Genomic DNA, 16,333 nt, shown 5'->3' with positions numbered 1-16,333 from the left:
TCATACCTGTTCACCTTATGTAGTGTTTATCCCCAGCTACTTCATTGGGGGGTGGGGGTTAATGTTTACAATGATTGTTGACACATAGGTATAATGTCTCATTACTCCACGATAGGTGTCTCTAAGACATTCTCTCCCCCAACCTATGTCCTATTCCATCATACACCATAAACCCAGAGCCCCTACATCCTATTCCCCCACACCTTTACCAGAAGCCTTTGCTATGGTGCAATCCACCACACCTAGTCTAATTTTCACCTTCTCATATGGTGATTCATTATGAATACATTATCTTGATTCCTCTCTGATCCTGAAAAAAAAATTTGTTTTTGTTGTCAGACTGAAGAATGAGAAGTGGATGAATGTTAAAGTGGGAGACATCATTAAGCTGGAAAATAACCAATTTGTTGCTGTAAGTATTTAATATTGTTTAAGGGGTGTATCTCGCAAAAATAACAGAAAACATCCTATATGTAAGCATATTTACATTTGCAAGTTTAGTAAATCTATACTCATTGAGAGATATCACGAAAGGAAAGCCAGGATGTGCTAGCAAAAGTTCCCTGTATAGAATGTTCTAAAAGCCACTGATTAACTACTTTCAATAAGGTGGTAACTCAGGTGGTCGCCTTGTCTGTTTCTTTTAGTATCAGAAATTGATAGATACAGAAGATTTTAAATTAGGCTACCAATCATTTCATGTGTATCAAAATGTTTTAAATGTTTCACAGTACTTTATAAACAGTTTGTTCCCAATTGTTTTGAATACGACTCCTCAGTAATGGGATTTGTGCTACTAATTTGCAGTATCTTTGAAGAGAAGATAGGAGAGGCAAAGAAAAATGTATGTTCCTTCTTGGTTAATCACAATCACAAACTGTTGACTGTTCTGAACCAATAAAATGCTACTTTTGAGGTTTTGTTTTGCATATCAAATGCAGTGTAACATACTCTCAAGCTTTCTGTGTTACAATTTGCTTTGTCAAATTCAAGGGATTTGATACCTATAATACATGTGAATAACTATAGTCTATTAAATGAAGGGTGATAAAAACTACCCAGATAAGGGGGCCAGGTAGTGATGCACCTAGTTAAGTGCACACATTACAATGCACAAAGATCCAAGTTCAAGCCCCTAGCCCCACCTTACCAGTGGTGAAACAGTGCTGCAGGCATCTCACTGTCTCTCTCCTTCTCTGTCTCCCCACTCCCCTCTTGTTTTCTCTCTGACCAAATAAACAAATATAGAATCTGTTTTTTAAAAATTACCCGTATCAGAGGTTAAAGTTCAACTTATTATATAGTCTTTATGTTAGCTATGTATTAGATTACTTCTGGAATTTTTTGTGTGGCATGCGATTTTATATATCAACTTGTGTGCTTCATTAAACTTGAGACATTTTCCCATAGGAAAGAACTGACCTCAAGATCTAGTTACAAGAACCATTCCATTGAGACTCTTATATTTTCACTTTCTGAAAGTCTTTTTTTTTTTTTTAGAATTTTTTATTAATGGACAATCTGTGTATATTGATACTTCAGACTAAGCTAAATGAGAGCCTTCATCAGACATGAAGCTCACATTCTGTGGTCATGGCTAGGAACATTCTAGGCTGCACCAATTTCAGGACCCATCTTCCTCGAGTGGTAGAGTATGTTGTCCAACCTTCCTTCAGAGAATGGAACATTCCCTACAGACCACAGGCTGAGTCTCTGAAATGTTGACTCTTAAAAGTTTAGACCAGGGAGAGCAGAAGCAACCGGTGGCATTCCTCTTTAAGATACAGCTATATGGGCAGTAGTGCAGCAGGTTAAGAGCAGGTGGCACAAAGCACAAGGACCAGCATAAGGACCCTGGTTTTAGCCCCTGGCTACCTACCTGCAGGGGAGTCACTTCACAAGCGGTGAAACGGGTCTGCAGGTGTCTATCTTTCTCTCCCCCTCTGTCTTCCCCTCCTCTCTCCATTTCTCTCTGTCCTGTCCAAAAACAATGACATCAGTAACAACAACAATAACTACAACAATAAAACAAAAGAAACTAAAGTGGATAAACAAATAAATATAAAAAAGATACAGCTATATAAAAATAATGTCAAAGGACATAATTTATGGTGATGTTGTGTATGATACAGCAAATCCTAACAATGGGATTTTCAAAGTTAGCCCAATTGCCAAATAATTTCATGATAGCAACCTCTCGCTTCCTTTTATAGAGCCTATATTTCCCCCAGTCCTAGAACCTCTAGAGTGGGTGGGGCTCACATTCCTGTATCAACTATTCTTTTTAAGAATAGTGTTTATTGATTGAATATTGGTTTCGATGATAAGATTTTAGGAGTATAACTTCACACCTGTTTCTGTGTATTTTCCTAACTCCCCACAACTACCTCCAAAGTTCCTGTACCATCACACCAAACACTCCTTTATTGTTTGTTTTTCAGGCTGATCTGCTTCTCCTCTCCAGTAGTGAACCACATGGTCTCTGCTATATTGAAACTGCTGAGCTTGACGGGTAAGTTATTGAATTAAGAGAAAGTAATTGAGCTTGCTATTCACTGATTCAAGAGTAATAACTTTGGGAGTAGGGCTTAAGGTAAGCCTTCAATTCTCATACTTCATTTCACTTTCTTGGAAGAAATAAGAATTTAAATTAGAAAGTGTATTTTCTAAGTACTCTAAATCTTTGGAAAAATATGTCATTTTTCTTGAAATGGTTTTCTTTCATTAACAGTGAGCTGAGCTTGATGTAGGGGCTGGGTGGTGGCGCACCTAGCTAAGCATGAATAGTACAAAGTGCAGAGACTTGGGTTTGAGCCTCGGTTCCCTGTCTGCAGTGCTTCACAAGTTGTTGGGCAAGTCTGAAGGCAGGTAGGTAGGTAGGTATGTCTGTCTGTCTGTCTGTCTATTCACCCCCCCACCACCTCTCACTTTCTCTGCCCTATCAAGTAAAGTTAAGAAAGAAAAAAAAAAAAAAGAAGAAACTATTGCCTCCAGAAGCTGTGGATTCCTAGTGCTAGCACTGAGCCCCAGTGATAACCCTGGAGACAAAACAAACAAACAATACTAGTGAACTTGACACGAAAAGAAAAAATATTCCAAACCAATAATCCAATAGCCTATAAAATGACAAAATAAATATAAAACAAGCAGAAAGAATGAGATATTATAGACAAAAACAAAATTCAATGAAATTGAAAGGAAGAAAAATAGAGAAAATTGATGAGATAAAGAGCTGGTTCTTTGAAACATTAATACAGTTGGCAGAAGTTAGACAAACTGAAAAGGAACAGAAGAGAGGAGACGCAAATCAGTGATGAATGAACCAGGTCACCAGAAGAACAGTAAGGAAATACTACAACAAGTCCAGCAGATTTAACCAATTTGGTGAAATAAAACACTTTGTCAAAAATGTCAGGACTCACCCAACAGGAAGTAGATAATTTGAAGCATCTTAGAATATGAAGGAAATTGAATTCAAAGATAAAACCAACCTGTAAAACACTTAGAGAAAAATACAGGAGGCCAGGGGCTAACTTAGAATTGATGTGAGAAGCCTAACTTTTAAAATAGCTGATCCATAAACTGATTTAATAGAATAAAAATGGTGCACCATAAAAGCAAAGCTAAGAAAATCACACCAGAAACTATAGACTGGGTAGGAGAAAAGATTTGTAAAACACCCATCTGAGAAAGGAATTTTATCTAAGTTTCTATTATTTACTTATTTGAGCCTCACACAGATATGACTTTTCCTCCCCCCCCCATTTAGTGAGAGAAACAGAGAAGAGGAGAGAAGCTTATAATACTTGGCTTCCTCTGATGTCATAATACCTCCCATGAGACCCAGGGACCCAAGTTTGAGACCTATCTCCAGACAGGAAGTTCTTACCTATGAGTTATCTCTGTAGCCCATGTTTGTTGAAATTTAAAAATTTCCCTGCATTCAAAAGTAAAAATTAAAAAAAAATCAATTCAATTAGAAATTTGGCAAATGGCATAAACAGGTGTTTTATCAAAGATAATATACAAATGGTAAACATACATTAAAAGATAATCCATCACCATTAGTCACTAGGGAAATTATGACTATAATGAGTTATCACTACATACCTATCAAACTGGCTAAAATGTCTTAGTGACAATTCCGGTTGCTGGTAAGGACACGGAGAAATAGTACCAAACCCATGTTGCTGGTAGGAATGTAAAATGCTGAAATTATTCCGGAAAATAATCTGGTGATTTCTTAAAAGAAATAGCAACTACTATGCTACTCAGCAATTTTACTTCTACAGGTTTTTTCTGAAGAAGTGGGGGCTGATATCTGGATAAAAATTGGTACACCTATTTATGACAGCTTTACTTATAATTTTCCTAAACTGGACACAACATAACTGACCTTCAGCAGCCGAATGGCTCAGCAAACTGAGGTACATCACTATTGAGCAAAAAAGATGAGCCCTAAGGAGTCAGGCGGTAGCGCAGTGGGTTACGTGTGTGTGGCATGAGGTTCAAGGACCAGCATAAAAATCCTGGATCGAGCCCCCAGGTCCCCACCTGCAGGAGAGTTGCCTCACAAGCAGTGAAGCAGGTATGCAGGTATCTATCTTTCTCTCCCCTTCTCTGTCTTCCCCTCCTCTCTCCTTTCTCTCTCTGCCCTATCTAACAACAGCAATAATAACTATGACAACAAAAAACAAGGGCAACAAAAGGGAAAATAAATAAATATTAAAATTTTTTTTAAAAGATGTGCCCTTTGGATGAATGTTCAGACAATTATATCAAATAAGAAAAGCCAATCCTCAAAGGTCATATACTATATGATTTCGTCTATATCATGTTCTTGACATTCAAATATAATTATTATTGTACTATATGATGTCATACTGTTAAACATAATAAAATATGTAATTATAAGATACAGTAATAATATAAATATGGTTCATATAGTAATGTAATATTCTATACTTTTTCTAAAATCGTAGAAATGCAGAACATTTTAGTGGTTGTCATCAGGTAACAGGTATGGTGGAAGAGGCAGGGAAATATTGTGGATTCAAAGGGCAACATTGGAGATCCTTGTAGTGATGGAAATGTCCTGTATCTTGACTATACTATACTATACTATACTATAGTTATGTAAGATGTTACAAATATTTATTACTGTATTTATTAGATGATATTGATATCAAATAGTACACTGGATTGTTCTGCTTTATTTCTTTTTTAAATTAAAAATTATATATATTTTAATTTTTTATTTATGAAAAGGAAACATTGACAACATCATAGGATAAGAGGGGTACAACTTGGCACAATTCCCACCACCAGACCTCCATATCCCATCCCCTCCCTGGATAGTTTTCCTATTCTTTAACCCTCTGGGAGTATGGACCCAAGATCATTGTGGGATGCAGAAGGTTGAAGGTCTGGTTTCTGTAATTGCTTCCCAGAGCACTGCTCAGCTTTGGCTTATGGTACAGGGGATTAAACCTGGAACTCTGGAACCTCAGGCACGAGAGTCTCTTTGTGTAACCATTTTGCTATCTACCCCTGCCCTTGTTTTATTTCTTTTTTTAAAATATATTTATTTTATTTATTTATTCCCTTTTGTTTCCCTTGTTGTTTTATTGTTGTAGTTATTATTGTTGTTGTTGGATAGGACAGAGAGAAATGGAGAGAGGAGGGGAAGACAGAGAGGGGGAGAGAAAGACACTTGCAGACCTGCTTCACCGCCTATGAAGCGACTCCCCTGCAGGTGGGGAGCCGGGGTTCGAACCGGGATCCTTATGCCGGTCCTTGTGCTTTGCGCCACCTGTGCTTAACCCGCTGCGCTACAGCCCGACTCCCCCTTGTTTTATTTCTTATGATGAAATTGTTCAGAAGTTTGCTATAATATTGAGGCAAATTAAGGCATGGCAGGGAAGATATAAATCAGCTAAGATCTATTTCTTTTTCTTTTTAGCATTAAAAAATTATTTATAAAATAAAAAATATTGACAAGACTACAGGATAAGAGGGGTGCAGTTCCACACAATTCCCACCACCAGAGTTCCATATCCCATCCCCTCCCCTTTAAAGCTTTCCTATTCTTTATCTCTCTGGGAGCACGAACCCAGGATCATTATGGGGTGCAGAAGGTGGAAGTCTGGCTTCCGTAATTGCTTCTTCACTGAACATGGGCACTGGCAGGTCGATCCATACTCCCACCCTGTCCCTATCTTTCCCTAGTGGGGTAGGGTTCTGGAGAGCTGAGGTTTCAGGATACATTGGTGGAGTCATCTGTCTAGGGAAGTCAGGTTGGCATCATAGAAGCATCTGTTACTTGGTGGTTGAAAAAGAATTAAGATATAAAGAAGAACAAATTGTTTAATAATCAAGAACCTAAAGGAAGAAGTATAGCAGATAAGATTTGGGGCTTCCATTTTGGAGAAAGCTAGTAGGTCTATTTTAGATATATTTCAAGGGGCCCATGACTTCACTAATTTGTTGCCTAAGCCCAACAGCTAACATGCAGATAGGTCAAAATTATTTCTTAGGAGATGGTGCCAGTTTTGGAAATAGGACTAGAAAGCTGGATCAGGAAAAAGAGTAGCTCTCAAATATGGGAAAAGTATATACATGTGGTTAGCTGAAAACCCCATCGATTTGATCTGGGGCCCATATTCAATGCAGGAGCCTGTGTAACCTCTGCTTCCCTGTAGATCTGAACTTGTATTCTGTGGTCATAGCTAGGAACATTCTAGACTGCACTCATTGCTGGTAGAGTATTGGTAGAATCTTTTGGCCCAACCTCCCTTCAGAGAATGAGGCAGTCCCTACCATTATTGATCCACACTGAGGGCACACATCCTATAGGGGCCCACAAAGGGGGTCCATTATGTTGTTCCTGATGGATATGACTAGTGACAGTGGAGAGAGGGATATGTTAGGGGTCTAGACCCATCATATTGTGTGGGACTCCCAGGATTCCCTGACTAGGGCCCTGGGTGATGAGGTGGCCTGGTAGTAACCAAAAGAGCCATCATTAAAGTATGCCGTTCTCTTGCCCTTATTCAACTTTTGTAGTCCTTACTTTGTCTGACAAGGTTAGCATTGGAGTGACTGAGGGAAGTGAAATAGTAAGTAGGTGGGGAGGGTATCTAGGTCTAAGTAGAAACTATTTGACTAAGTACTTTATGGTGTCTTTTTTAGGTCTGTCTGCTTGCTTGCTGCACTTAGAGGGTCACTGCAAACTGTTGTGCACTTTTGCTTTAAGGCATATATTTTCCCCTAACTTACATGTATATATGCACATGTGCTCTGTCTCTTGGGCCCTGGTCCATATCTAGGTGCTGTGGCTTTGTTAGGAAGTGCTCCATCCAATATGGAATTAAGGAGTCCTATGAGTTAGGAACAGTCTCACCAGAGTACTGGAGCTGCAGGGTTGACATCGCAGGCCTGGCTTCTGTGGACACAGTGAAACATGTTGAGGTGGTAGTGGTGGCATTGACTTGGCTGAGATCATCAGATGCAGTATCAGTTGGTGTGGGTTGAGAGAAGCCCACTGGAAAACGAGTCCCACAGCAGAGGCTCTAGAACTCGAAGGAATAAGGGTTTTATAGAGAATGGGGGGTGTTCCTGCTTTTTTTTAGCAATTAAGAAGGCAATAAATAGTTATTATTATAACCAAGTTATTGGGAAATTTGGTTGACTTTGAAAATCCCATTGTTAGGATTTTCTGTATCATACAAGACCTCTCACCATGATATATGTCATTTAATGCTCTTTACAATAGAGCTGTATCTTATGTAGTGATACAACCTGTTGTTTCTGGTCTCTCTGGTCTAAGATTATAGGTGACTTACTATTTCAAAGAAAAAGACATTATGGGAGTTGGGTGGTAGCACAGTGGGTTAAGTGCATGTGGTGTGAAGCGCAGGGACCAAAATTATTTGGGCATAAGGATCCTGGTTTGAGGCCCTGGCTCCCCACCTGCAGGGGTCACATCACAGGCAGTGAAGCAAGTCTGCAGGTGTCTTTCTTTCTCTCCCCCTCTCTGTCTTCCCCTCCTCTCTCCATTTCTCTCTGTCCTACCCAACAATGATGACATCAGTGACAACAATAATAATAACTACAAAAGCGATAAAACAACAAGGGCAGCAAATGGGGGAAAAGCAAAAAAAGAGAAGAAGACATTATTAGAAATGCATTAAAATTTAAGCCCACTGTTGAGATCCAATCAGGTTACCAATTTGAAGCATTAAGTGCGTAGATTAAAGGTATATATACTCAGAACTGGGGTCTATGCATCAAAAAGTTTGAGACATTCAGTCTATTCACCCCATATTGATTAAATAGTGATTTATAAGACTATAGCTTAATAGGAGTGTGTATTAACACCATTCCTGCCACCAAAGGTCTGTATCCCTACTGCCACCTCCCTGTAGTGAAGCTTAAAATCTACCCCCCCCCCAGAGTTTTTTATTTTGGTGCAGTACTCCAAACTTAGTCAAATTCTGCTTTGAGTTTCCTTTTCTGTTCTTCTTCCTCAGCTTCTGTTTATGAGTGGAATCATCCCATACTTGTCCTTGTGTTTCTGACTTATCTAACTTAACATAATTCCTTCTAGCTTCATCCAAGATGGGTCAGAAAAGGTGGGTTCATTATTTTTAATAGCTGAGTAGTATTCCATGGTGTATTATTTTTGATAGCTGAGTAGTATACCACAGCTTTCTCAGCCATTCATCTGTTGTTGGACACCTGGTTTGCTCGCAGGTTTTGGTTATTACAAATTGTGCTGCTATGAACATATATGTACACATATCTTTTTGGTTGGGTGTTATGGAGTCCTTGGTGTATATCCCTAGGAGAGGAATTATTAGGTCATATGGAAGGTCAATTTCTAGTCTTGTGAGGGTTCTGCAGACTGCTCTCCACAGAAGTTGGGCCAATTGACATTCCCACCAGCAGTGCAGAAGGATTCCTTTGTCTCCACAGCCTCTCCAGCATTTGTTGCTGCTGTCCTTTTTGATGTATGACATTCTCATAGGGGTGAAGTGGTATCTCAGTGTTGTCTTTATTTGCATTTCTCTGACAGTCAGTCACCTGGAGCAATTTTTCATATGCTTGCTGGCCTTTTGGATCTCTTCTGTAGTGAATATTCTCTTCATATCCTCTGCCCATTTTTGGATGGGATCATTTGCTTTTTTGTTGCTAAATTTGGTGAGCGTTTTATATATTTTGGTTATTAGCCTCTTGTTTGATGCGTGGCATATAAAGATCTCCCATTCTGTGAGGGGGTCTCATCATTTGGGCGATGGTTTCTTTTGCTGCACAAAAGTTTTTCAATTTGATGTAGTCCCATTGATTTGTTTTTTGTTTTAGTCTTCCTTGCAATTGGGTTTGTGTCATCAAAGATGCCTTTGAGGTTAAGATGGAAAGTGTTCTGCCAGTATTTTCCTCTAACTATTTGATAGTTTGGTCTAACTTCTAGGTCCTTGATCCATTTGGAGTTGACTTTTGTTTCTGGTGAGATAAAGTGGTTCAGTTTCATTCTTCTGCATGTTTCAACCCAGTTTCCCCAGCACTATTTATTGAAGAGAGCCTCCTTCCTTCATTTAATAGTTTGGACCCCCTTTATCATAATTAAATGTCCATAGTTGTAGGGGTTCAGTTCTGGGCATTCAATTCTATTCCACTGGTCTGTGTGCTTATTTTTGTTTTAGGCTGATTTGAATATGATGTCTTTATAGTATAGTTTGAGATCTGGGAGTGTGATGCCTCCATTTCTGTTTATTTTCCTCAAGATTTTTTTTGGCTATTCTTGGTGTTTTCTGGTTCTAGAGAAATTATTATAATTTTTGTTCTACTTTCTTAAAATAACTTGGTGGACTTTAATGGGTATCGCATTAAATTTGTATATGGCTCTGGGTAGAATATTCCTTTTGGTGATATTAATTCTTCCTAAGATCTGCTTGTTTACCTTTAGTTTCCACACTTGAAGACTGAAAGTGAGATATTGGAGATAATTTGGAGGAAATAAATTAAAATGTTGATAAACTGGTGTGTGATATGACATACGAAGTTAGAACTAAAGAATGGGGTTATTTGACCTAGTTTGGTATGATTGTCTGTTTCAGTTATATGAAAAGTTTTTTAAATGAACAGGTACATTGATCTTTTAGCTTGTGTACTACATTTCCATTCTTATTCATAAAAACAAGATCAATTTCTGTCAGAGTTATGAAGTGTTCGACTATCTCAGGCCCTACTCATTTTGCCTCTGTGAGCTGATGTATTTGCACTAAGAATATTACTTTTTTAAAAAAAATTATTATATTTTTTTATTGGCTAGACACAGTCAGAAACGGAGAAGGAAGGGAGAGATAGAAAGGGAGAGAGACAGAGACACTTGCAGCCCTGCTTCACCACCAGCAAAGCTTTCCCCCTGCAGGTGGGGACCAGGGGTTGGAACCTGGGTTCTTGTAGCATATGCTCTCAACCAGGTGCGCCACCACCTGGCCCCAAGAAGATTACTTTTAAACAGACTATCTACAATTATGTGTCCTACTTTGTGTTATCTACCAGAAGTTGTTATAATGGGTATCACTTGAGTTGGGTTTATAGTTTAACATCATTAGGAAACTCAGCTAAAGGATACTTTCCTTTATGATTTTAATCATTTTTATTTAACACATAAAAACAAATAAAGAAAAACAAATAAAGCTCACCACCCTTCCTTATGGCCTTTCCACAGTACTTCTCACCCAGTGTTCTCCCCTTAGGCAGCTTCTGTTGTTAATGAACACTATTTTATTATACTTACTTTTTATCTGTTTGTGAATTTTATTTCCTTATATTGCATGCAAGGTTGGAATATTTTTTCTTTTTACTTATTTTGCTTCACACAATCCCTTTGAGTTACTTCCATTTATCTGTAAATAGCAAGGGTTGATTTTATTTAATTGCTGAATATTATTTCATTGTGTAGCTGTGCTACACACCTTTACCCATGCATCCGTGGTCACTTTTCATTATTGTAAATAATGCTATAATAAAAGTTGGGGTGATGTAACTTTTTTAAAGATTTAAAAGATTTTATTCATTTTTATTTTAATAGGAGAGAGAGAGACAGAGACAGAGAGACAGAGACAGACCAGAGCACTGCTCAGCTCTGGCTTATAGTGGTATTGATAATTGAACCTGGTACTTCAGAGCCTCAGGCATGAAGTTATTTTGCATAACTATTTTCTATCTCCCCAACTTGGATATAACTTTTCATGTTATTGTTTTCACATTTTTTCAAATGGACCCAGAAGTAGGACTCCTGGCTTATATAGTAGCTCTGTTCTTGGCTTCTTCTTTTCCTTTTTTAATTTTTTGTTTATGAAAAGGAAACATGGACTAAACCATAGGATAAGAGGGTACAACTCCACACAATTCCCGCCACCCAAATTCTGTATCCCATCCCCTCCCCATAGCTTCTTTAAAAAAAAAATTTTTTTTTAATTTTCCCTTTTTGTTGCCCTTGCTGCTTTTTTTTTAAATTGTTGTTGTGGTTATTATTGTTGTTATTGATATCGGATAGGACAGAGAGAAATGGAGAGAGGAAGGGAAGACAGAGAGGGGGAGAGAAAGATACACACCTGCAGACCTGCTTCACCGACTGTGAAGCAACTCCCCTGTAGGTGGGGAGCTGGGGCCTCTGGTATCCTTATGGAGGTCCTTGTGCTTTGTGCCACTGCTCTACCGCCCAACTCCCCTCGATAGCTTCTTAAGGAAGCTTCATTTTGTTTTCCATAATAGTTGTACGAGTTGACACTCACATGAATGAGGGTTTTTTTTCTTCCCCCTCTATACCTACATCAATTCTTTTTGTTATGAGCCCCCCCCCCCAGCACTGCGCAGCTCTGGCTTATGCAGGGGGTTGAACCTTGGATTTTTAGAGTCTCTAGTTTGACAGTTTTTTTCATACCATTAGACTATCTGTCATCACAGATATGAAGTATGTTGCTGTGGTTTTGATCTGCATTTTTCATTATCACAGTAAGTGATATTGAGCAGCTTTTCATATTCTTGTTGGTCATCTAGAAGTCACCTTTGGAGAAGTGTCTTTTAAGATCATCTACTCAGTTTTCACTTTTTTTGTTGTTGCTTAGTTTCATAAGTTCTTCATGTACTTTGCCCTTTTAGGAAGTTTAGATTGAATGTCTTTTCAACTATTTCATGGTTTGTCATGTACTACTCTGCAGTGATATTTGCCTTTTACTTAGCACACGTTCAAGAGGGCAGTAAGCCTCCTGGGGCACCATTGGGTGTCATGGGTAATAGACATATAGTCAGTCAATATTTGCTGCCTGAACAAACCTAGCACCAATATTCACATAAAGGAAAGCACTTTGACTGAAGATGTTTATTTATTTACTTATTTTATTTTAAGCTATAATAGAAGAGAGTCTAGTTGAACTTGTTGAGAAAACTAGATGATGGTTCCTTAAATGTGATATGAGTGGTGGTCATTGAACCGTTTTTTTGCCTCCAGGGTTATTGCTGAGGTTAAGTGCCAGAACTACCAATTCACTGCTCCTGGTGGCCTTTTTTTTTTTTTTTTTTCACTTTTTAAAATGCGATGAGATAGAGAGAAATTGAGAGTGGAGGGGTAGATAGAGAGGGAAAGGAGAAGATAGGCAGCTGCCAACCTGCTTTGCAACTTGTGAAGCATCTCCCTTGCAGGTGGGGAGGTGGGGCTTGAACCAGTATCCTTGTGCTGAATACTGTGTGAACTTAACAGAGTGTACCACTAGGCAGTGGTCTTTACTGTTGACCATTTTATGGAAGATAATCATCTGCTCAATGTATATGGAATCTTGACTCGAAGAAGATGAGCAACTTACCGGGACCCGCTGATTTCCTTTCTGGATGTGTGATTCTAGACTTACTGAATTCTTGGCATGATTTTCCAAGTAAAAGAAAACTGTGTTCCTTTCCCCATGTAAGCTACAGTGAAATGAGCCATGACCATCTTTTGCGAGCATCACTCCTATGTAGATAGCAGATTTTGGAGTGGTACTGGCCTCCTTTATTTGGCAACAGTGTTCTTATTCCAAATGTGGTTTCTAACTCATGCATGATGTCTAAGTAGGTTCGAATGAAACCATATTTATTATGTCCTCTGTTCTTTAAAAAAACAAAAACAGATCACTATTATTATACAGATGTGCTCTGGGTGAAATGCCAACTTTTAGGAGCCTGCAAAGCCCAACCTACTTTCCTGAGACTTTGAGAGAAGTGTGAACACCACTTAAAGAGGGGAGTTGCTTGAATGTCTAGTGTTGAATCCTGCGTGTGCTGTGCTCACCAACCTGACTGCTTTTTGCAAGGTGCTGTTGAGCTGTTCTCCATAAAAATTCATGCTATGTTAATTGATTTCACAGGGAAACGAACCTTAAAGTCCGACATGCATTATCAGTTACGTCAGAACTTGGTGCAGATATTAGCAGACTTGCAAAGTTTGATGGTAAGTGTTTAACACAAACAAACAAATTAAAAATCTCAAAATTAAATAGAAAGCAATGTAACTAAGTACCTAAAATTCAATATAGGTTTCTTTTTATTTGGTGAGAGGACATATAATTCTCCAGACACGCTTGCAGTCTCTTCTCACACTAAAGAATAAAAATATTTACAAAGGGTAGAAGACTTTTTCATGATGATATCATCCTTGTGTTCATTTCTCTAGATTGTTTCCCTCTGTTCCTCAAACACCTTTTTTAATTTTTATTTTTATTAATGACTTAATGTTGACTTAAAAAACTATAAGATAATGGGGGTATAATTTTTAAATAGTAGCTAAATGTTTAGGAAGCATATTCTAGTTTATCAACTAATGTGTATTGAAAGACTGTTTGAAATTTAAGTCAGAGACACAGTCAAGAAACTTTGAATATCCAAAGAAATATTTTGATTTGATGAGAATAAACCACATATTTTCTACTAAGTATTGGGCTGACGGAAAATTCATGATGCATTTTTTTCTATGCAAAAATGTGTCATGACTTTTCCTACAACCCAATATTTATATTAAAGATTTTATTTCTTTATTTTCGAGAAAGACAGGAGGAGAAAGAGAAAGAACCAGACATTACTCTGGCACATGTGCCACCGGGAACTGAACTCAGAACCTCATGCTAACTACTGCGCCACCTTCCAGACCACAACCCAATATATATTTTTAATTAGTTATTTGATAATGATTTACAAGATCATAAGATAATAGGGGTATAGTTCCAGCCCCAAGCATAATCAGCATAGTTCACCCAAGGTCTTAGAGATGGGTTGGATACTTTTTAAAAAATTTCTTTATTGGGGAATTAATGTTTTACATTCAACAGTAAATACAATAGTTTGTACATGCATAACATTTCTCAGTTTTCCACATAATAATACAACCCCCACTAGGTCCTCTGTAATCCTTTTTTGACTGGTAATCCCCCCCCAACTCACCCCAGTGTCTTTTACTTTGGTGCAATTCACCAACTCCAGTTTGGTTCAACTTGTGTTTTCTCTTCTGATCTTGTTTTTCAACTTCTGCCTGAGAGTGAGATCATCCCATATTCATCCTTCTGTTTCTGAATTATTTCACTTAACATGAATTTTTCAAGCTCCATCCAAGATGGGTTGAAAACAGTGAAGTCAATGTTTTTTTTTTTTAAATTTTTTATTAAGAAAGGATTAATGAACAAAAACATAAGGTAGGAGGGGTACAACTCCACACAATTCCCACCACCCAATCCCCATAACCCACCCCCTCCCATGATAGCTTTCCCATTCTCTAGCCCTCTGGGAGCATGGACCCAGGGTCGTTGAGGGTTGCAGAAGGTGGAAGGTCTGGCTTCTGTAATTGCTTCCCCGCTGAACATGGGCGTTGACTGGTCGGTCCATACTCCCAGTCTGCCTCTATCTTTCCCTAGTAAGGTGTGCCTCTGGGGAAGCTGAGCTCCAGGACACATTGGTGGGGTCTTCAATCCAGGGAAGCCTGGCCAGCATCCTGGTGGCATCTGGAACCTGGTGATTGAAAAGAGAGTTAACATATGAAGCCAAACAATTTGTTGAGCAATCATGGATCCCAAGCTTGGAATAGTGGAGAGGAAGTGTTAGGGGGATACTCACTGCAAACTCTAGTGTACTTCTGCTTTCAGGTATATATTTTGCAGTAGTTTATGGATACGTGTGCACATAAGCTCTCTCTCACAGAAACTGGTGTATATCTAGGTTATGGGACTTTGTTAGAAAGTGAACTACCTGAGATGAAATTAGAGTGTACTATAAAAGGAAAGGTCTCACCCGAGTAATGAAGCTGAAGGGTTGTCATTCCACACGTGAAGTCTCTGGATACAGTCTGAGGTGAAGCATGTTGAGGTGGCAATCGTTGCGTTGGTTAGGTTGTGATCGGCGGATGCAATATTATTTGGTTTGGATTGGGAGATGCATACGGGAAAGTGGGCCCTATCCAAGGGTTCCAGGACTGGGGGAAGTAGGGGCTCTATAGTGGAGATGTGAGGTTCCTGCTGTCTTAGGGTTCAAAAAGACAATCGATAGTTAATGTTATCATCACATTATTTGTTAATTGGGTTAACTTTGAAAAGTCCCTTTGTTATGGTTTGCTGTACAGTATCCAGTATCTTGTATATAGCTGTGCTATTGGATGCTTCTAATCTACTTGGTCTAGGCTTTTGAGAGAGTCCGCATATCAAATACATAGCCTATATATTAAAAAGATTCAGTTTGTCTTTTGAGAAACTTTGAGACATACAATCAATTTTCCCCCTCTCCTATTAATTAACTAGTGATTTATATGTCTACATTTTGCTAGGAGTGTACATAAACACCATTCCCACCACCAAAGGACTGTGACCCATCCCTCCCACCCACTCCCACCCCCCACTGGCCCAGGAAGCTGCATGTCTACCCCTCACCACTGGGTCTTTACTTTGGTGCCCTACTTACAATTTGATCAGGTCCTGCTTTTAGTTTCCCTTTCAGATCTTCTTAGTCAGCTTCTGTTGATGAGTGGGATCATCCCATACTCATCTTTATCTTTCTGACGTAGCTCACTTAACATAATTCCTTCTAGCTCTTCTAAGATACCACCTCACTCCTGTAAGAATGGCATACATCAAAAAGGACAGCAGCAACAAATGCTGGAGAGGATGTGGGGACAGAGGAACACTTTTACATTGCTGGTGGGAATGTAAATTGGTACAGCCTCTGTGGAGAGCAGTCTGGAAAACTCTCAGAAGGCTAGACATGGACCTTCCATATGATCCAGTAATTCCTCTCCTGGGGTTATACCCCA

The 16,333-nt window shown here is 38.8% G+C and overlaps 1 protein-coding gene across 1 annotated transcript in view; it reads left to right on the top strand.

The window, feature by feature from the left end:
* ATP8B4 (ATPase phospholipid transporting 8B4 (putative)) overlaps positions 1 to 16,333 on the top strand; it is a 255,344-nt gene that overhangs the window by 107,772 nt on the left and 131,239 nt on the right. Inside the window, exons 8-10 of the mRNA XM_060174644.1 lie at positions 340 to 412; positions 2,442 to 2,512; positions 13,413 to 13,495. Coding sequence (XP_060030627.1) covers positions 340 to 412; positions 2,442 to 2,512; positions 13,413 to 13,495 — 227 coding nt within the window. The remainder of the gene's footprint in view (positions 1 to 339; positions 413 to 2,441; positions 2,513 to 13,412; positions 13,496 to 16,333) is intronic.

This window comes from Erinaceus europaeus, chromosome 16 (assembly GCF_950295315.1).
Source record: "Erinaceus europaeus chromosome 16, mEriEur2.1, whole genome shotgun sequence".
Lineage (NCBI taxonomy): Eukaryota > Metazoa > Chordata > Mammalia > Eulipotyphla > Erinaceidae > Erinaceus > Erinaceus europaeus.
Note: the sequence above shows the minus strand (reverse complement) of the source record. Positions and strands in the feature narration are given on the sequence as shown.